We start from the raw sequence: 21,458 nt of genomic DNA, 5'->3' as shown, positions 1-21,458 counted from the left end.
CACCCCAGTCCTGACTGCATGTGGTGCATCAGCCACACTCCCACCCCAGGAGAATCTGCTGGGATCCTCTCAGTGCTGGGTTTTTTTAATCTACTGGATGGGTAACTTCTGAACAATAGTTAGGATTCTCACCCATCCCCCTGGAGCTTGTAGTCATACCCTAAAATAGGAGTAACTGGATCTCATGGTTCAGGGTAGAAGATGATCACTTGTGGGGCCAGGAAGGGACCTAACAAGTTTCAAGGCAAGGTCAGTCTAGGAGGAATGGAAATTTGATTGCTGCATGTAAAAATCATTTTCATTCCAGGACACTACCTGGATCAGAAGAGGCTGAAACAAGGTCTGTACCGTCACCCGTGGGATGACATCTCCTATGTTCTACCAGAGCACATGACTATGTGATAGCCAGTAGCATTGCTTCAAAACAGAGAAGCAAGTTGCCTGCATGGAAAACAGTTACACGTGGGACTTAAATGAAAAGGCCATAGGTTTATAGAAATCAAGAACTACTGTGCAAAGCAGCTGTTCTACAAGCATAGAAACTGAAGCAAATAAAACCAAAAGTGTGAGATTCATATGCTACCTGCTGTATTTCATGCTTGGAAGCAGCTGAACTTTGTCTCTTCTCCCCTGCCTCTTTTTTTTAATTTTTCTACTTGTTTTATTTTGTGTGTTTTCTGACAAGATTTTAAGGTTTTGCGGGGGAGGGGTGTGTGTTTTGCTCATGGACACAGCTGCTTTTGACTTGAACTAGACATGTTAGCTTGAAAATAAGCTGTAACCTTCCTGACAGAAGGAGGAACCAAAACCTGAAGAATATTTTTCCCCATCAGCTATGAGTTGGGGTTCTCTTATAGGTTGTTTTTCAGTTTTGTTTGCTCTGTGTTTACCTCCATAGACAATAATATCTTATGTAGTGGGACCATTGCTGATATAACCAATGCCATTCAAACTCTCTGGTGTAGTAATTTAAAATGTAAAGTTGTAACACATACTCTTGGTAAAACTGTGAAATTACCTGTATTGTGTTTTCTATATTTACACAGCCACCATATTACTTACAGGAAATGCTGGCCCCCTACATTATCTACATATGCAACATGCATATTCAGTGGGCCATTAATTATAGTCACTATAATAACTTCAGCATCCTACTTGTCTCTGTATTATTGTAATCTAACATAAATAAACAATATGTTAATGTTTAGTTGGGTTTTGTATTTTCTCAGTGCTGGCACCTTGAGATTTGTTTGTACTGAATCTTACCTTATGCAGGGAAATAGAATACTTTAAAACACTGGCTAACCTACATTGTGCAGATGTAGAATTTCTGTCTGTCTTCAGGTTTTCCTTTTGAAGATCAGGCCTTTAGCGTCTCCAACTGGGCACCCCAAATCAGTAGCCACTTCTGAAAGTTTGGGCCTTAATGTGTAGCAAATGGCCAAAATCATACACACGACAAAAAGACTGCTAATATAGGTACCTGGATAAACTAGGCAGAAATAGGCAAGGTCTTACAGCATGAGTTAAGATGGGGGGGGGGGGGGAGAAGGTCAACATACCTTTCTGCAATTTGCTTAATTAAGGGACTTTAATATGTATAAACGCTCCAGTAACACTGCATGAAAGTTGGGGTGCTTTATCATACTGCATTAATACTCTAAATGACTTTGGACATTAGGATTAAGTCGAGCTGTAGTTGATGGTGACAAAAGTAAACTCTCAACTCACCTGCATTATAAAGTAGATCCCAAAGACAGAAAATTAGTGAATGCTTCATGCCATCCTAGTCAAGACCCTATGCTGCAAAATTCCCTAAGGGGGGGAGAGAGAGATTGAAAGGAGGAGAATATGGTTCAAAACTTCCCTGGGGCTTGATGGGCTGCGTGAGATTATGGGTAAATATGTACTTGAGCTTTGCCAGGTGTGTACTGTAGGTAGGGAGCATTTGGCACAGATACAGCACGTGCTGTCTACACGACTGGATTCCCCAGCAATGGGGAATCCAGTTTAAGACAGAGGTTCTCAACCAGGGAGACCTATCCACTCACACTTGGGCAGGCTGTACCTTTTTGTATAATATGACTTCAAAGCTGACCCAATGGATTCTAATAAACCAGCCCCTGCACCGCTTGTCTGCAGCCTGCGTGTTGCAGGTGGGAGAGGTTCCGGGTGCAAGAGAAGCGATGACAAGGCTATCCCAGCCAGCCCTAGGATCTCTGCTCACCTCAGCCCCCACCAACCTGCCCCCTTGACCCTGCCCTCCGGCCCCACCCGCAGCCAGGGCGCTGAAGGCGCTGTCCTACCTGCCTCTCTCGCTCTGGCGGGGGGGTCCCGACTTTCCCTCAGGCGCTCCAGCACCACAGGCCCGGTCCGGGGCAGGCGCGTGGCCCTGCTGCCAAGGGGGAGGGCTGGAGCCCACCGCCCCCGGATGGGCATGTGGGCTACACGGGCTGCCCGCCTGGCTCAGAAAGGGGGAGAGGGGCCTCTGCTGTGACAGGAGCGCGAGGGTGTGCAGCGCCTGGCGCCCCTCCCCCAAGGAGCCCAGGGGGCAGGCTGCCTGCTCCTTGTTAGCCTCGCACCAAGGGGCCTGAACGCGCCCGTGAGGTGAGGCAAAGCCACCCACCTCCACCCTAGTTAACGCCCTTTTACACTGAGGAAAACTGAGGCAAGAGGACATGCGCGCGCACGCCCCGTGCCCGCAGCGGGATTCGAACCCGCGGACTCGCTTCCCTGCTTCCAGAACTCCCTGAGGAGAAGGCTGAGAGGGGGCGGAGCCGGATCCGAGCCCGCCCCTTTCCCGCGTCGAGCTCTTCCCCCCCTCCCCCGCCAGCGTGCCGCTGACCGCCTGCGTGAGGGGGCGCGCGCCGCCTGTCGGGGCAGGGGGCGCGCACGTTCAGTGACGTGCTCCTCCCGCCCCCTCTTAGTTCCCACGTCCTTCCGGCGGCGCGCGCGCCGGTCTCCCTGGGCAGCGCGCGCAAGATGGCGGCGGCCGCGGCCTCGCCTCAGCCGCAGCCCGGGCCCGCGGGGGAAGGCGCGGGCGAGGCGGGCCCGGCGGGCGGCGGCGGGGAGGCGGCCGGCGGGGAGGCGGAGGCGGAGGAGTTCGCGTGCCCGGCGCACTGCGGCGAGCTGGCCTGGCGGCAGAACGAGCAGCGCCGCCTCGACCTCTTCTGCGACATCACCCTGGCCTTCGGCGGCGGCGGGGGGCCGCTCCGCGAGGTCCGCGCCCACCGCTCCGTGCTGGCCGCCGCCACCGACTACTTCACCCCGCTGCTGTCGGGCGGCTTCGCCGAGTCGCGCTCCGGCCGCGTGGAGCTGCGGAAGTGGAGCTCGGAGGGGGGCCCCGAGCCGGACACGGTGGAGGCGGTGGTCGGCTTCATGTACACGGGCAGCATCCGCGTCAGCCCGGGCAACGTGCACGAGGTGCTGGAGATGGCCGACAGGTGAGGGGGCGGCGGGCGGAGATGGCCGACAGGTGAGGGGGCGGGGACATGGCCGGGGGGGGGAGGAAGGAGCTGGCCGACAGGTGAGGGGGCGGGGACATGGCCGGGGGGGGGGAAGGAAGGAGCTGGCCGACAGGGTGAGGGGGCGGGGACATGGCCGGGGGGGGGGGAGGAAGGAGCTGGCCGACAGGTGAGGGGGCGGGGACATGGCCGGGGGGGGGGGGGAGCGGGGACATGGCCGGGGGGGGGGGAGGAAGGAGCTGGCCGACAGGTGAGGGGGCGGGGACATGGCCGGGGGGGGGGGGGGGAGGAAGGAGCTGGCCGACAGGTGAGGGGGCGGGGACATGGGGGGGGGAGGAAGGAGATGGCTGATAGGTGAGGGGGTGGGGCTGGGCAGGACAGGGCAGGAGGGGGGGAGTGTGGAGGAATGGGCTGAGGGGGGCAAGGAAGGATCTAGCCCACAGGTGAGGGGGTGGGGACAGAGTAGGTGTTTGTGGGGGGAAGGAGATGGCCAACAGGTGAGGGGGCTGGGTGGGGACAAGGCAGGAGTGGGAGGATGGGGTGGGCTGGGGGGGAAGGAGATGGCCGACAGGTGAGGGGGTGGGGACAGGGCAGGTGTTTGTGGGGGGAAGGAGATGGCCAACAGGTGAGGGGGCTGGGCGGGGACAGGGGAGGAGTGGGAGGATGGGGTGGGCTGGGGGGGGGGGGGAAGGAGATGGCTGACAGGTGAGGGGGGTGGGGACAGGGCAGGACAGGGGGGATGGGCTGGTACAGGGCAGGGCAGGCCGAAGGGGGTGGGGGGAAGAGGAGATGGCCAGACAGGGCAGGAGCGGGAGGAATGTTGGGGTGGGCCAGTGGGGGGGGGGCAGGGAAGGAGATGGCAGACAGGTATGGCGGCAGGCCAGGGGCTGAGGTGGCCAACAGGTGAACAGAAGGAAGGGGTTGGCCAGAGGCTGCCCAAGACATCTGCGCCTCCCCTCGCCCTTGCAAGACTTCAGTGTGTTCCCTCCTCCAATAGGCCGAAGGTGGTTCTCTGTCAGATGGAGGAGCGGCTGGGCCAAATGTCAGTGAGTGGCGTTTTGATCCAGTGCAGCGTGGGGTGGCCAGGCTAAATCTGCCCCTCTAGCTAGCGGCCTGGTTTGTTTGTAGCTGGAGTGGTGGCTGGGGATGGAGAGACAGGTGAGGGGGTAGGGAGGCACAGTGGAGAAAGGTAAAAGCTGGTGTAGCGCAGGCACACAGGTGAAAGGGCAAGGGAGAGAAGGTGATGGAGGTGGCTAGTAAGTGAAGTGCAGAGGTAGTGGGTAAGAGAGAGGGAGCTTGGAGGGACGGCAGCTACTCATAAAGTGGTTACGTTGGACCTGGCCTGGAAGGAAAGCTGGAGCTGTGGAGGGATGATCAGTAGTGGGGGTGGAGCAGTGGCATGTTCTCCTGAGTCTTGTGTCCTTCCTATAGGAGCAGGATCATGTTGTCCCATCTTCTCGTCTCTGTATCCTCGTAATTAGCCCCACCTTTTCTAGCTAAATTTTACACCTCCTGAATTCTCTGAAGGTGAAGGGATCAAAGCTTCCCTGCTGGGAGTGGGCACATGTCATGCACAGCATTCCTAACCTCCAGAGAGCTTCCCTGAGCTGCACCATGGAGACTGGACACACTAAATTCATCTCCCTTAGGGATAATTTGCTAGAGGCTACAATGGACTGGTTGGCAGCATCTGAACTTAAATGCACTGATCTAGTAGGTGCCCCCATTCCACCAGTAGTTAATATACCTAGTGAGCAGAGCCAGAATTCCAATTTGGCTTGCAGCCCTTGCATGTGTCTGTAGGCTACAAGATGGCTAAAGGGAGGTGATAAAAGAACAATTATGTAACGTTGACTTCCTAAAGTACATCAGAGACTTAGCTGTTGTGCAGTATAAACACTTTTTTGTTAAAGTTATATGATTGGACTTAACTTCACTTCCCTCAGTTAATGTCTTAACTCATCTTTGTTTGCTCTTCAGGTTTTTATTGATGCGGTTAAAGGAATTCTGTGGAGAGTTTCTGAAGAAAAAACTGAATCTCTCCAACTGTGTGGCTGTTCATAGCTTAGCTCATATGTATTCCTTGAACCAACTTGCCCTGAAAGCTGCAGACATGATAAGAAGGAACTTCTGCAAAGTTATCCAGGATGAAGAGTTCTACACATTACCCTTTCACCTCCTCAGAGACTGGCTTTCAGACTTGGAAATCACAGTGGACTCTGAAGAAGTTCTTTTTGAGACTGTCTTAAAGTGGGTTCAGAGAAATGCTGATGAAAGAGAGAGGTACTTTGAAGAACTCTTTAAACTGCTCAGACTGTCTCAGATGAAACCCACTTACCTTACCCGGCATGTCAAATCTGAAAGGCTAGTATCCAGTAATGAAGCCTGTCTTAAATTAGTGTCTGAAGCTGTGGAAAGCCATGCCCTGAGGGCTGAGAACTTGCAATCTGGTAATTTACAACATTCTGCCTATCCTGTATCATTGCTGCCTCGCTATGGGCAAAACATGGATGTCATCATGGTGATCGGTGGTGTGTCAGAGGGAGGGGATTATTTAAGTGAGTGTGTAGGGTATTTCATTGACGAGGACAGGTGGGTAAACTTACCGCACATACATAATCACCTTGACGGACATGCAGTTGCTGTTACAGAATCATATGTTTATGTGGCTGGCTCCATGGAACCTGGCTTTGCCAAGACTGTGGAAAAGTACAACCCCAACAGAAATGTCTGGGAGCAAGTCTCTCATCTAATAACCAGAAAGCATTCTTTTGGCCTCACTGAAGTCAAGGGAAGCTTGTACAGTATCGGTGGACATGGTAACTTCAGTCCTGGCTTTAAAGATGTAACCATTTACAATCCCGAGCAAGACAAATGGCACAACCTGGAGTCAGCCCCAAAGATCCTTCGTGATGTCAAAGCAGTCACCGTAGAAGATAGATTTGTTTACATTGCTGCTCGAACCCCAGTTGACGATAGTGAAGATGGTTTAAGGGCAGTCATTACTAGATATGACACAGAGACAAGGCACTGGCAAGACATCGAGTCTCTGCCACTCATTGATAACTACTGCTCTTTTCAGATGTCTGTTGCCAACACAAACTTTTACCAGACAGCATCATGCTGCCCCAAGAGTTACCCCATAGATAATGAAGAGGCTAAGAGAAAGATCTCTGGCAGAATACCAGAGGAGATTCTTGAAAGTTTACCTCCAGAAGTTCTTAGCATTGAAGGGGCAGCCATTTGCTATTATAAAGATGATGTTTTCATCATTGGTGGGTGGAAGAACAGTGATGATATAGATAAGCAATACAGAAAAGAGGCCTATCGTTACTGTGCTGAGAGAAAGCGATGGATGCTTCTCCCTCCCATGCCGCAGCCTCGCTGTAGAGCAACAGCCTGCCATGTGAGAATCCCATTCAGATGCTTGCATGGTACACAAAGATATCCTATGCCACAAAATTTGATGTGGCAAAAGGATAGAATACGGCAGATGCAGGAAATACATCGGCATTCTTTAAGCTTGCGAAGAATGCCCCGCTCACAGATTGAGTGCTAATTCATGGAAGACCATTCCTCTAATAAACTTGGTTTAAGGAATACAGTGCTATCTATTTTGTAAGGCTCAGTACATGGCCATCATATATTAAGATTTGAATAACTGAACTGGTGGCTGGTTTGATGCATAAAAGTAACATCTGTACTTAAATACTGAGGATGAGAAATAGTTAACCAACACCTAAAATCCCCCTCTCTCATGTATCGTGGAGAAGAGCATACGGTAGCCCAGGAAAACTAAATCCCTATTAAGGGGATGTGATGAAATGCCTGACACTTTAAGAAAATTTAATGCAGAATCTGTTAATTCTCGTGTCCAACCCTCATTTTCAAGGCATATGGATTTAGTCTGTCAACAGTTCCTTCAATGTAAAAAAAAAAAAAAAAAAAATCCAGTTTAGCACATTTTTTTAACCATTACATTTAGAGGTATTCTTAAAGCACCAATTTTATTTGCACTTACATATTGATATTCCTTGAGCTTCTCTTCTTTTGAATAGCTGAAATTCACATACAATTGGCATCCGTGCACTTAGTTCTCCAAAACTGAGGGCACAGGCAATTGGTAGGAATACCTATTATATAAAAATAAAAACACAATCATTTTTCCTAAAATTACTTCAGGATGTTTGTGTGTGTTAAATATTTTGTTTCTGTATATTGTAGAAATGCCAGAGTTTACTTACAACAAATGATTGGTAAAACATCAGAGACTTACTAAAATGGGGTTTGAGACAGCACCTGGGATGATTTCACTATCTCGAAATGCTTCATGTTTCTGGGTCTCTTCTTTATCAGCTTGATTAGAAACTTAGGCAAACAATCAACCTGATTAAATGAGTGAAAACAGTAAAAATGTTAACAGTAAAAAAGTAACTATCCACTTCTAAAATATCTGGGGACATTAGGGATTACTAAAAGCAAAATTATTTCATCGTGGGGTATTAAAGACTGAGCTATTTGAAGGTTTTTTCTGGACATGGCACACATTTAATTCCAGTAAAAGTTTGAAAAGTGGACCTGTATCCAGTCTGCCTTTGACAATCAGTACTTTTTTGCCTTTGATATATTTTCTCTATAAACTTAGAGTAGCAATGCCACACTGTTCCCTACCAAATTAGCACTTTGTGTTTCTGATGAAGTGGAACAATCAGTTCTTGAAATCTTTAATTGCCAATGAGAAGCTTTTAGTGATCTTAAGCCTTTACAGTCTTCAAATGTTTGAATTCTCCATTTATTCTGTTTGCAGCATTTATAGATGATTGGGGTGAAATTAAGCCATTTAATTTTTTTGACCTCTGAGATTGTTTTATGAATAGGGCCATGTTGGTTCTCGATTACTTAATACAATATTCTTTAAGGGAAATATCCAACACATTGTTCCATAGAAGTATCTTTGCCCAGAAGTAACCCTCTCTACTAAGCCCTCTCACCTTATTCTCATCGTGAAACTTTCTCAGTTATTTCTTGTGAATTCCATTATCCTTTCTACCCCCTCTTCTTCCCTAGCCTTCCTTTTATTTAACTGTTTGGATTATTTGCACTGTAGGCCTAACTCAGGATCTTAGGGAAAGGAAAGGAGTAGTAACGAGTGTATCCCAAACATCTACACAGTCAAACATTGCTGAAAAAGCTGCTTACTTTCTCTTGTTCATTTTATGGTATAATGTCTTAAATTGGGGCCAGCTAATTTTGGAAAGCTCTTCTAAACATTTTACTCTTTTTTAAAAAGTTTAACTTTCTGAACTGACACTTCTCATTTTCCAATTCAGCAGGCAGTCTAGATCATGTCTGAAATACTAGGTAAGTCTTTCATCTGCATGATGCGTACAGGTTTTTCTGACTTGCATATGACCCTTAATATTTCCTCTTGAAATTCACTTGACAGTTTCTGTATCATTAACTTGCCTTGCTGTAATATTCAGACTAATCCAGGCTTGTAAAAATTACCATGAAAATGTAACAGCTCAGATACAGTCTAATCACATGCTAATGCCATCATGTTGGATTTTACTTGGCTTTTGAATTACGCTGCAAGAGCAGGTGGGCAGGGCAAAATTTGCAAAGCAGGCCTCACCTGTTTAAGAGGGGAAATCAGTTAGCTTATTCAAGTTCAAGGCCGACATCCAGAAGTTATTGGCTCTGAAAGACCTGCATGAACTCATTTGGCAAGGTGCTGATGAATGTAGTTTATCAACAGCGCTGATAGAGCTTGTAAAATATCATGATTATCATATTTTAATTGCAATCTAAGCAAAATCTTTGGGTTGCAGATCACCACAGATCAACCTAGGCCAGCGGATGCACAAGCAAACCTCTCATGATTTTGTTTGGTTATAACAAAAATTAATAACTGCCTTTACCATGAAAAAACTTTTGGCTTTTGTACATCTTATGAGATCTTAAGATTCTTAAATGAAGATGTAAAAATAACTTCATGCCCGGGTGGTCTAACTTGTGAATGCCAGCCATGATTTACCATGTGATGCACTTTTATCTCACTTCTGGTGTGTTCAGTTTGCATGATGAGTGATGGGCACGATGGCGCATAGTCAGTTTTACTGTAGTCTCTTTTTATGCCTGTCCCAAGGGACCTCTTCATTTTTAAGTAGGGTTTTTGCATCGAATTTATGTGGCTCAGTGGCATCTGCACACTCGTGTTTAAACAAAAGGCTACCTGCCCTCTGTACACAAAGTTGTTGTTGTAAGATGGAAAAACTGTAAATATATGTTGGCTGTGGATCTGGTTCAGGCCACTAACTGTCAGCCATTTAACAAGTTCCTTGTGGCCCTTGATTAGCGTAGCGTGTGGTACATGTAAAACACCCCTTTGGTAAAAGTCTGGGCACTCTTCAGCTATAGTTACAGCAGGGTAGTTAAACTAACAAGAATCTTACTCCTATATCCAATAAGCATAACTAAACGGACTCCTGTCTGTGTCTTTCATTAAGAAACAAATCAGGTGGAATATTCAGACTATTCTACCGTCTAAGACAATCGTACCTTCTTTGCTGTACTAAACACATGCCATAAAATGCATGTTCTGTGTCCTATCTTTCTGTTCAAAATATTAGCAAAGTAGCGTAAACCTCTGACCAGCTAGACTGGCAATGTAATCATTTTTAGGTGCCATATGTGTACATAGTATTTTATAACAACCTGAATGGTCTATTAGTAAGTAAATGTTTTGTATGTATTTTTAATACTTCTTGCACAAAGTCAGAAAGACACCACTCCAAATATCTAGAATATATGCTATCTTTTAAAATGCACTAAGTATTCTCTGCTACTGCTTATTGATGTTATCCCCAAATTATTTTTCCATTACAGTAAACAGTAAAATAACAGGACTATTGGGTCAATGTATAGTTATGTTTACTAGAGGCAGACTGCATTGTGCAGATTAACAAAGTTTAAGAGCCTTTTGACTTGAAATTACAATAGTATACTGTAGTGTTAGACTTGTTTGTAAAGGACCCAGTTAATATAAGTGTATTTGTATGGCTTAGCTTTATTTTCAGCCACTTCTCAAATAGAATATAATCATCTTTAATATAACCAGTTTAAGTGGAAGCACTCTTGAGGATATAATCCTATAAATAACATGAATGTTAAATGTAGAAATAACTAGATGTTTGAAGAACATTAATAGTCATAGATATTCCTCATGGATCCACATCACTCTGGATCCCATGACATATAAGGCAGCTGTTCTCTTCTGTCAGTTTTAGTGCAGGCTTCTGCAATTGCTTGGACAAGCAGTACCCTCCATACCGGGAAGAATTACATTGCTTCCTGTAAGGTAAAGTAGAGTTTGTTTGAAACAAAGAATATTGTAATATTTAAATTCTTGAAACTAAACATTGTACTAATGCTTTGTTGTAATAAAAAATTTTTATTTCTCTATGATTGTGGTCTTCCATATGCTTTTTTGCTAGATATGCACTATTCAGCTCTATAACCCATGTTTTAAATGATAGATGTCTGGCTCCATTGAATGAAACAATTTCTAGGACTGACTATTCCTGTGAGTTTGTATCCAATTGCTTTTATTGTAAAAAGTGAATACATACAGTTCTTGCTTAGAAGACTTTATTAGCTAAGTGGAGCTATTCATACAGGTAGGGTACTTGTCGAAGAGGAGTATTTGACTTCATCTCGCTGTGATAACCCTGTAAAGTTGTCTCGTCTGGCCGCGTACTCCCCGACATTGGCTAGTCCTGGCACCACACAGCAGCTCAAAGCACTACGGTATATGCTCATGTCATGGGCATCGTACCACTCATCAGTCTTTTCATCGTAGCATTCAACATTGAATGTGGTCGTGAAACCATTAAAGCCACCCACCACAAACAGAAGGTCATCCACCACTTCAATGCCAAAATTACTACGGGGATTAAACATGGTGGGGATTGTACGCCAGGTGTTGGCAACTGGATTGTAGGCTTCTGCACTCCGAAGACGGTTGGCGCCGTCAAAGCCTCCTACCTGTAGACATCAAAGAAATACGGAGTTTACTAGCTGAGGAAGGGCCTACATTAGGTGGCTGAATTGTTACGTGGGTTTAGGACTCATGTATATTCAGTAGGCCAAATTCTGTGCATATTCAGCTTCATGGACTAAAAGTGTGAGTATTGAGCACTTCTGAAAATCAGACCCTTAATTCTGCATGTTCCCTTACTGCAGGCGACTTGTTCTTTCTAGTTGTGGTAAAATCTAACCTTCAAAAATGTTCGTTGGAATAGTCAAATTTTACATTCTTACATCTAAAGGAGGCAAAGGCACAGGATGTATATGAGTTAAGCAGAAATAATCCAAAATTCATTTAAAAACTACATGAAGAGAATTGTAAGGTGGTGAGGTTAAGCATTCAAAGTGGGGAAATAACAAGGTTCCAAGTGAAACTTTAGCTCTGTCCCTTTTGCATATAACAGTATTCCAAACTATTTCTCAAACACAATACAACTCAGTTTTCTACAACCTTGGATGTGTGTAGCCTCTTGTCACAATTCATGCCTACCTGTTTAAAATATTCTGTTATCTTTCTGATTTCATATAAGTTCTCTTGGGTACAGTATTTATTTCAATAACTGTCAGTACCAAGCTTTCTCCTCAGCTGGCATTAAGTCCTTAGATGTTACTGGAGGTTAAATAGTTGAGCTATAAACATGACTTACTTTCACAACCTATTTTAGATGAAATTTTGTGGAATGAGACAGCTGAATAGAGTAGTTATCTATGAATTTAGGAGATGTTCATATTCTAAACTTTCATTTCCTCTACGTTCATCTGGGGTATGTTGTAAAAATTTCATATACATTGAAGAAAACATCTTCATACCCTCTGTGGTCCAGATTATTATAACATTCTACACCTGCAACTAAGGTTATAGGAACACTTTTATATTGTATTTGAGGAGATTGATCTTACTGCATGTATAGAAAGGGATGAGTATAATTTAGCGCAAAAGTCCTAATCTGGAACTAAATGCCTAAGGAGAATCAGAAAACCCAATTCCATGAAAAAGTGACTGAGTGCACACTTCATTCACTGAAGCAAGAGGCAGCTCAGAGTTATGACACCTCAGGAATGGAGGTTGTTCTTAACTCTTAACATGGGGGATCTTTCAAAAGTTTACAACTGAACATTGACTTAACACAGCTTTGAAACTTTACCATATAGAAGAAAAATGCTGCTTTCCCTTTATTATTTTTAGTCATTTACATTTAACACAGCACTGTACTGTATTTGGTGTTTTGTTTTTTCATCTCTGTGCTGCCTGATTGTGTACTTCTGGTTCCAAATGAGGTGTGTGGTTGACTGGTCAGTTTATAACTCTGGTGTTGTAACTCTGAGTTTCTACTGTATGTTGTTCACTGCATCTGCCTCACTCAATTCCCACCCTAACAGCTGCACCATGGGTGAGAACTTTCCTCTATATGCTGTGTATGTACAGTCAGAGCCGTCCCATCCATAGGATGGACTGCGGCAACCGCTCCGCGCTCTGGGGGGCCTTGCGCTTTGGGACGCAGGGTCCAGGGCGGACGGGACTAGCAGGGGGCCTGGCACTGGTAGCAGCAAGCGCCCCGGCCCCAGCCTGCCCCCCCCCCGCCAGCTCCCAGCATTGCTCGGGGGAGGGGGCAGAAGCCAGAAAGAGGTGGGGCAGTGGCTTGGGGGAAGGGGTGGAGTGGGGGCAGTGCCTGGGGAGTGGGGGTTGTCCCGCACCCTCTGAGGAATGGTCCTGTGAACACTGGTAGCCTATTGCCCGTGCCACTAGTTAAAAATAAAGACTGAGTAGGGCACATCCAAGAACAGCATTTCTCAAGGTATTGGACCTGTGAAATGTCTTCAGTAGGACTGTGAAAGACGTTTCTCCATCAGGGCTAATTCTCTGCCAAGCTTTATTTCAAAGCTATAGCTGTTATTTCAAAACTTCTTTTGGAGGTATGGAATGGCTGCCATATGAGGAGAGATTAATAAGACTGGGACTTTCAGCTTGGAAAAGAGACGGCTAAGGGGAGATATGATCAAGGTCTATAAAATCATGACTGGTGTGGAGAAAGTTATTTACTCCTCGTAACACAAGAACTAGGGGTCACCAAATGAAATGAATAGGCAGCAGGTTTAAAACAAAAAAAAGGAAGCATTTTTTCAAACAATGCACAATCGGTCTCTGGAACTCCTTGCCAGAGGATGTTGTGAAGGCCAAGACCATAACAGGGTTCAAAAAAGAATTAGATAAGCTCATGGAGGATCGGTCCATCAATGGCGATTAGCCAGGCTGGGCAGGGATGGTGTCCCTAGCCTCTGTTTGCCAGAAGCTGGGAATGGGCAACAGGGGATGGATCACTTGATGATTCCCTGTTCTGTCCATTCCCTCTGGGGCACTTGGCATTGGCCACTGTTGGCAGACCGGACACTGGGCTAGATGGACCTTTGGTCTGACCCAGTCTGGCCGTTCTTATGTTTTAAATGGAGGAAAAATGCATTTTATTTTGCCCCTTCTCAATAAGCAGTTCATTCTTTTTTGCTCGACCTTGCCTCTTGAAATCTGACCTGTAGACAGAGGGTGAGTGAAATTTATGAGCACTGCTCGAGCACTTTAACTAGAGCGAATGCCACATATACATCTGCCATAATGAAAGCTGACAGCTGTCACCTTACCGCATAGACGTGTTCTCCATAAGCTATTACTCCTATTCCGCTTCTTCTGCTTCTCATTGGTGCGATTAGCGTCCACTGGTTTGTCTTAGCATCATATGCTTCAGCTGTGAATAGGCATTCATTTCCATTGAACCCACCACATATATAGACCTGTTTTTAAAAGATTACAATATTTCTATTTGTGGGGGGGAAATGAAATGATCCTATCCTGTTTAGGACTAGCCTCTTTTCCTGGGCCAGGGTTAATGCAAGTGCAGTGATTGACCACCTGAGGAACTGAGTTTGGACTTCTGTTTCTTGAGATGGGAGTTCTATAGAAGCACTAGGAATCCTCTAGCTCAACAACAGGGGTAAGAGATTGCAGTCCCCTATTCTAATCTTCTTCACATTCTTATGTTACCATTATGTTACCTTCACCATGCTAGCTAACTGCCTGTTCTTGGACAGCCCGAGGTCTGTCGTACCAGAGTCTAAAGGGTAAGTTGGGAAGTGGAGAGTGACAGATTGGTAAATTGATCACCAGTCCAGTGAGTGTGTCTGTTACACTTTCCACTGCTACAGCTCCTTTCAGCAAGATTTTCAGAACACATCACAAATATACTTCATAGGCCTCCTCTCCCACTCCAAGGGCCTGCCATAACCGGGAAAAACAGACTGGTGATGTGACACTGAATGAATGGAAGAGTTGAATTACAACCCAGCATTCCTGATTCCTAGTGCCCCCTGCTCTGTGTTACGCTGTCTCAGTACTACTCTGGCCTCCAGGATCCTGAGATGCATTGTTTCCACTTTTTTTTTAAACCCTGAAAACATTTAACTTCTACAGGTTAATTTTTTAAAAATCATCTTGCCACATGCATGTCTCCAGCAAAAATTCCAAAAACTTACAAAGTATTTTTGCATCTAAAATTGTACTACAATTGTGTGAGAGGTTCTTGCTCTGACAGATTTTTGCACACATAGCTCTATAACAGGAAAAAATATTAATCAAATCAATATTAGCACACGTTGTGGAGTAAGTCTCTCTCCCATCTACTAGCTTTGGGCATCCTAACCACACCTCGGCATCCATGGGAGTGCTCACATCAGTCCTGGGACACTGATTTCATCAGCTACGTTCAGAGAAGGGGAGCGGCTACAAAAGGTACCTTTGCTCCTGTTTCCTTTTAATTCTTACATTTGTATTTTTCCAAAGATTATAATTTTAGAAGCTTATGAAAAAAGAACAAGCAGCGCTGGCCAACTTCTGTCTCCGGACCATGTCTGTACAACTCCTGAAATCAACAGTTGTAGCTCAAAAGCAGAATTTTGCTCTGGACTAGGAGTCAGGGGACCTGGGTTCTAGTCCCAGCTCTGCCACTGACCTGCAGGCTGACTGGGCAAGCCACTTCTTCCCCTCTACATGCCTCTTGCTTCCCCTTCCTCCCTTTGCCTTATCCATTGAGACTGTTAACTGTAGGTGCTTAGCACAATGGGGCCCTCAGCTGAGGCCCCGACCCTAATGCAAAGACTAATGAATGTCAAGGCTATTGCACTTATCAGAGCAGACCGCACCTGCATCAATATATGGTGCTGTAACTTAGAGCTCGCCTACACTACAGCAACACACAGCACAGCCCTGTAGTATAGACGTGCTACAGCAAACAGAAGGGTTTTTTCCATCACAGCCGGTCGTCCACCCCCTTGAGAGGTGGCAGCTACACTGATGGAAGGATTCTTCCAGGGCTCCAGCCATCTCTATGCCGCAGCTTAGATCGGCTTATCTACGTCTCTTGGAAGCGTGCATTTTCCACACCCCTGGGCGACGTTTCTGGGTCAACCTAAGTTTTAGGTGCAGGCCAGGCCTTACTGTTAAGATGTTGTATTTGATCTGGGGGGTTAGCAGGACGTGGTGCTGGTGTTGGTTCTTTCTGCATTCCAATAAATCCCTGTGATCCTAGAGGTGACTATTACAACATGCACCGTTTAACACTACCATGCTACAGACTCCAGTTTGGTACCAGTCCTGCTCTCTTGCTCACCAGAGGGGAGGGCTATGGCAGCAGCTGCATTCCGTAATCTCAAGTCCTTTTTACCTTTCCATACAGCGTGGTGGCGCTCGCGTCACTTCTCTGTTCGTGCATGGGTGCAATCAGCGTCCACTGGTTTGTCTCTGGCTCGTACCGTTCCGCTGTGTTGAGACGCACGTAGCCGTCGAACCCTCCCATGGCGTAGATGAAGGTGTTAAGAACAGTGATGCTTACGTAGCAGCGTCTCGAGTGCATGGGAGCAACCTGGTGCCATGTTTTCTTAAGCGGGTCAAACCGTTTGACACTATTAAAATAGTCCACGCTGTCGAATCCGCCAATGATATAGACGTAACCTTTTAAATAGGCAGCGCCATGGTAAGCACGGGGGCTTTCCTGCTGACAGGTGACATTCACCCATCTGTCTGCTCGGGCGTCGTACGTTTCAATGGCGTTGGTTGGGCTACCCCCGCTCCATCCACCAATAGCAAACAAAATTGCATAGGGCAGGCGAGGCCTCGTGAGCGGGTTGGTGAAATCGGAACTTGAGGGGCCGTTCATGTTGAGATCATACATGGCTTTCAGTGCATTTATGATGACTGGCTTGCATTCCTCACTGTCCTTTACAAAATCGTGCATTTTAACATTGTTCATAAAGTACTCCGCATGCATCAACGCCAGTCGAACCTAGAAAGGTAAAGGGGAGGTGGGAATCAAGATGCAGTGTGGGTGGTTAATGAGAGCCATCTCTGGATGGTTTTTACGTACTACAGGACTGGCCAGCGAGAAATAGTTTGATTTCAACCATGTTGGAGCAGGGTGTCTGAAAGGAAGACTGGCAAGCTGAGAGGCTTGCTAAAGGGAATACCGTACTTTCCAGGCCCTCACGGGTCACTGCTTCAAATCAGGCCTGGTTTTGGCACTGACCAAAGGCTGTTACTACCTGCTGGCTATTCGTAGAATCAGAGAGGGAGAGAACCTAGCAGGACATCTAGCCCATTCCATGGCATCTCATGCAGGACTACTCCCTAGGCTGTATTTTCCATGGGTTTGTCCAAGTCTAGTTTTAAATCTCTCAGGCCATACGGCTGTCCCTCCTTTCCTGTGGGAGACTATTCCTTAGCCAAAGACATCTTTGAGCCCCCTGGTAACCCACCAAATAATTCCTCCCTTTGCACGTTCGCCCCAGGTTTGTAGGTGTTTATACCTTCTCTACCCCCTCCCCTCAGCCATTGCTTAGCTAAGTTATACAGACTTAATTCTTTTAATCTTTCCTCATCAGTCAGTCCCTCTGGGTCTCTAATCATTCTACTTATAATGTGATACACTTCCAGTTTCTCATCTGTGCCCTTCTATAAAGAGGCAGAACTGAATGTATTGTTGTAGGTATGTATACATCAGATTCACATGGGGGGGGGGCTACTTCTTATCTATGACACAATGTTTCTGTATAGGAAACCTAAAACTCCATTGGCCTCACTAGCTGCTGTATTGTATTGCATATCTAATTAAATGCCTCCAAACTTCCTGCTGGCAGAGTCAGGTTTGCCCAGTGGTGCCTTGTACCCTTCCAGAATGTGGAGAGCGGCTCAGTTTAAATTTCTGAAAACCAAGAAATACTAAGTTATGGCAGACGCCACCCCCACAATGCAGCCTTAACTCTCTGCCCCCCCGGAGAGGTTCATAGCCACTTGGAATGGGTCAGAAAGGGCAGTGCAAAGTTTAACAAACTACCCGTGGAAGTGGTGGATTCTTTATCTCTTGAAGTCTTTGGTAAGACCAGATACCCTTCAGTAAGATATGCCTTATTCAAAACACAGGTATTTGGTGCAATACAGTAGTAACTAGATGAAATTCTCTGTCCTGTGTGATACTGGAGGTCAGACTAGATGATCTAATAGTCCCTTCTGGACTTCTACATCTATTAATTTATAATTAGATCTGTGGAAGGACTAAGAGCATGCCATTGTTTGTGTTGTGTTCCACCGATTTGAATTCCAGAACTGATCCGCATGCGCTCCCGCTGTGTCATTGTGTTGAGTGTAGCTGTGTTAAATGGTGCTGGGATTCGTTGGAGCACCTTGATACAGCTGTGACTGATATGACGAGAGGGACATGGGCACCTTGGGGGATCGCACTCATTTCAGTGCTGAATTTTCAGCAGACACACACAAGGATGCCGCCTTGCCATAGGGGTTGTCACAGTGGGATGTCCCTCAGAACAGTGGTCTCAGAGACATCAGGAGTGGTAAAGGGAAGTAATCCTTGGGACCAGGGCGAAGGAGTGATTACAATTTTGCAGGTCTGGGGTGGTTTGTGTGGAGCAGGCTCAGTGCCTGAGTGCAGGGTGTAAGTAGCTCCTGCTTGCAACACTTGTCCTAAACCCTAGTTTTGCCTTAGCAAGGAACTCGTGTTGGATTTTATCCCACAATGCTCATGGGATCTATCCATGAGGATAGAGTGCTGGTGTGTGTGATTGGTGTGTCTGGGCACTGGCGAGAGGGCAGAATTAAGATTGCATTGCGGGGTGGGGGGATTCATCCATTTTATCTTGGTTTTTCCTGGGTCTCAGGTTTAAATTAGCCACTCAGCATTTTGGAAAGGCACAAGGCACCACTGGGCAATCTTAACACTGTGTTAACTAAGTTTTGGGGGATTTAATTTCCTTGGTTTAAAGAAAGATTCTTGGTACCACAGTCCAGCTTTCCCCCTCCACAGCTTCTGGCTCCTTGGCAGTGATTTGCTGCTATCCTGGTCAGCCCTCATGCTTGTGCAAAGCTCTGTGGACTCTCCAGGCTCCCTCACAGGGATCTGATTACAGGATTGGGGCCTATGGGCTGGCTTGAGTGTGGGAAAATCTTTGCACAGCCCCTGTCTGTTATACATTTCCTGTGCATTAAAAGGTACTAACTCCAGTTTAAGGAGCTGTTACTCTAGTCCCTTTCAGTGCCACCCTCCACTGTTTAGCCGGCGTGAGTAAGAAAAGAGAAAACCAGCAGAAAACTGACCTTAGGCAGCAAGTCTGAAATGTACTGTTTCCTGTTCTGGGGGTCATGGGAAATCCATTTGAGAATGGCCTCAAACACTGCATCTTCTTGTTTCACGTTGAGTTCGTCCTTTTCAATGATGTCTTTAAACTCATTGACCGAGAGCTCAAGAAACTCTGTAGACACCTTTACCATTTCCTCGAAGTTATGCAGGATGAACATGTAGGCCGTCTGCCGCAGGTCTGGGCAGTGGTAGTACTCTGTGAACTTGCAGATGCCAATGCAGTTTTCCAAGCACAGCTGAGACTTTAAGAACTCGCAGCACCCCCTGACAATGCCCATGATGTTGAACTGGTCTGCTGCAGCCAGTAGCCGCTCCACGTTGTCAGCAGTGACTGGGACTGTCCTCGTATAGGCGTATTCGATAATTAGCTTCATCATGTCAGGGGAGATGCCAGGGATATTGTACACTCTCTTCTCCGTGTTGTTCCAGCCACTGGTAAACAAAGCCCTGGAAAATAAAGCAGCACTTTAACCAAACAGCCCATATCAAATCCGCTGTTTTACGCATCTATCCCTTCTTCACCAGCTCCCAAGCCAGGTGGGTAGACGACTCCAGGGATGAGCCATGGCAGGCTGGACCTTTTCACCTTGGGTTTTAAACCAGACTACAGGACAGTGACCAAACTCTGATCGGCTTGTTGGCCTGTGTGAAATGAGCTGGGGCCTTGGGGATAAGTAGCCACAGAATGACTGGCTGCCTTGTTGCAACGGAGGGCAACTGAAATCTCCTCTGGCTTACGTGGGAGGAAGCCAGGCATCTTTGCAGGGGAATGCGGGGAATCCCAGAATGTCCCTTCCCATGCTATTCCTGCTCTGTGGATAAATACTGGACACCAGTTTCCAGGGCTATGGTTAAATATTAGATGGTGGCCTGATACCAGTTTCTAGGCCGTTATTGGGACTCTGGCTAAACAATGGATGCCAGTTCCAAGGCTTCCGTCCACCCCAACTCCATCTTAAAACAATTACAATAGACCAGCAAGCAGTCTTTGCGCCCCTTCCCTTGCTTGGCTTGCGTCAAGCACTGACCTAAAGTAGGAACTGCAGCTACATAAGATGTTCTTGTGGGCATTGAACTCCAAACCATTGACTTTGATGACTACATCACAGAGTTTCCCTTCCAGTCGAAGCTCGTTGAAGACTGTGCAAGCCATGGCACTCATCTTTCTCTCCATGTGGGGGTGGGAGTACCCCGCTGAAGCCGAGGTGTCATCCATGTCCGTAAGCCTGGAGACAGCAGAAGAAGCTCCTCTCCGAGGCGCTACTGGGCTTTCTCCTTTCCCCTCCTACATGTTCTTTGAAATGCGTATTTAGCCCAGAAGTTCCAGAACCCGCCCGATAATGAGATCACTGACAGGGCTGGGTTCTAGAACCTTTCCTGCACTTGGCAGCAGCTGGGACAGTTGCCCTAGATCAGTGGGGCTGGCTGGAATGATAACTTGTTTGGCGACTTATATTTGCATCTCTGCCTTAGCAAAGGGGCCCCCTCCCACCTCCTCTGGTTGCCTGGCAGCATGGCTGCATTGAAGCTCGAATTCCAAATACGTCTGATGTTCCACAGATACCGAGCAACGGCTCTCAGCCTTGTGAGATTGCATACTGACGTCTATGGAGACGGTATAAAACTATCTGGAGCCTCTTAACCATTCTTATGCCCATTTTACAGATTGGGAAGCTACAGCACAGAGAGCTTAAGTGGCTTGCTTAACGCTACACAAGTCAGTGGCAGAGCCAGGAGTCAAGCTCACCTGATTCAGCCTGGTGCCTCACCTGCTGGATTGCGTATGCAGCCTGCTATCTGGAGGGGCAGTAGAGTCCTGCAGGAGGCCAGAACAGGAATTAGGAGTCAGTTCCTGGCTTTGCCACTGACTCACTGTCTGACCTTGGGCAAGTCACTTCTCCTCTCTGAGACTCAACATACCCATCAGTAATGGGCAATGAAAAAAGCACATTACTGAGGATTTGTAAGGATTCGTTACTGTTTGTAAAGTTTGTAAAGAAAATATGTTATTTAGGGTTGCGTTGCAGGAAGCTCAGAGCCCGTTTTCAGCATGCCCCGGTTTTACTTTTGGTGTTGTGAGATAAGAGCTAGTTGCCTTAATGTTCAATTTCCTGCCTTTTGACTGTTTTTAATAACTTAACTACAACGGCCTCTACCGGGTCTGTGACCAGCCCTGAGCTGCAGCAGTTACGGCCTGTGTTTGTTCTGGGAATGA

General features: G+C 46.5%; 3 protein-coding genes across 5 annotated transcripts in view; 2 read left to right on the top strand and 1 right to left on the bottom strand.

The window, feature by feature from the left end:
• ACLY (ATP citrate lyase) overlaps window positions 1–1,147 on the top strand; it is a 48,084-nt gene extending 46,937 nt beyond the window's left edge. For all 3 annotated transcript variants that reach the window (XM_074940997.1, XM_074940995.1, XM_074940996.1), the window contains one exon: window positions 308–1,147. In XM_074940997.1, the coding sequence (XP_074797098.1) occupies window positions 308–402 (95 nt within the window). In that variant the 3' untranslated portion in view covers window positions 403–1,147. The remainder of the gene's footprint in view (window positions 1–307) is intronic.
• A 1,835-nt stretch (window positions 1,148–2,982) lies between these two features.
• Window positions 2,983–10,853, top strand: KLHL11 (kelch like family member 11). The gene is made up of 2 exons (XM_074940399.1): window positions 2,983–3,443; window positions 5,445–10,853. The coding sequence occupies exons 1-2, from the start codon at window positions 2,983–2,985 to the stop codon at window positions 7,021–7,023; spliced, it is 2,040 nt and encodes a 679-aa protein (XP_074796500.1). The 3' UTR covers window positions 7,024–10,853.
• A 282-nt stretch (window positions 10,854–11,135) lies between these two features.
• KLHL10 (kelch like family member 10) lies at window positions 11,136–19,635 on the bottom strand. The gene is made up of 4 exons (XM_074940998.1): window positions 19,201–19,635; window positions 16,262–16,879; window positions 14,187–14,336; window positions 11,136–11,510 (listed from the first exon to the last, which is right to left on the bottom strand). The coding sequence occupies exons 1-4, from the start codon at window positions 19,618–19,620 to the stop codon at window positions 11,136–11,138; spliced, it is 1,563 nt and encodes a 520-aa protein (XP_074797099.1). The 5' UTR covers window positions 19,621–19,635.
• Window positions 19,636–21,458: the final 1,823 nt, after the last annotated feature.

The sequence above is a fragment of the Natator depressus genome, chromosome 27, assembly GCF_965152275.1.
Source record: "Natator depressus isolate rNatDep1 chromosome 27, rNatDep2.hap1, whole genome shotgun sequence".
Lineage (NCBI taxonomy): Eukaryota > Metazoa > Chordata > Testudines > Cheloniidae > Natator > Natator depressus.
Note: the sequence above shows the minus strand (reverse complement) of the source record. Positions and strands in the feature narration are given on the sequence as shown.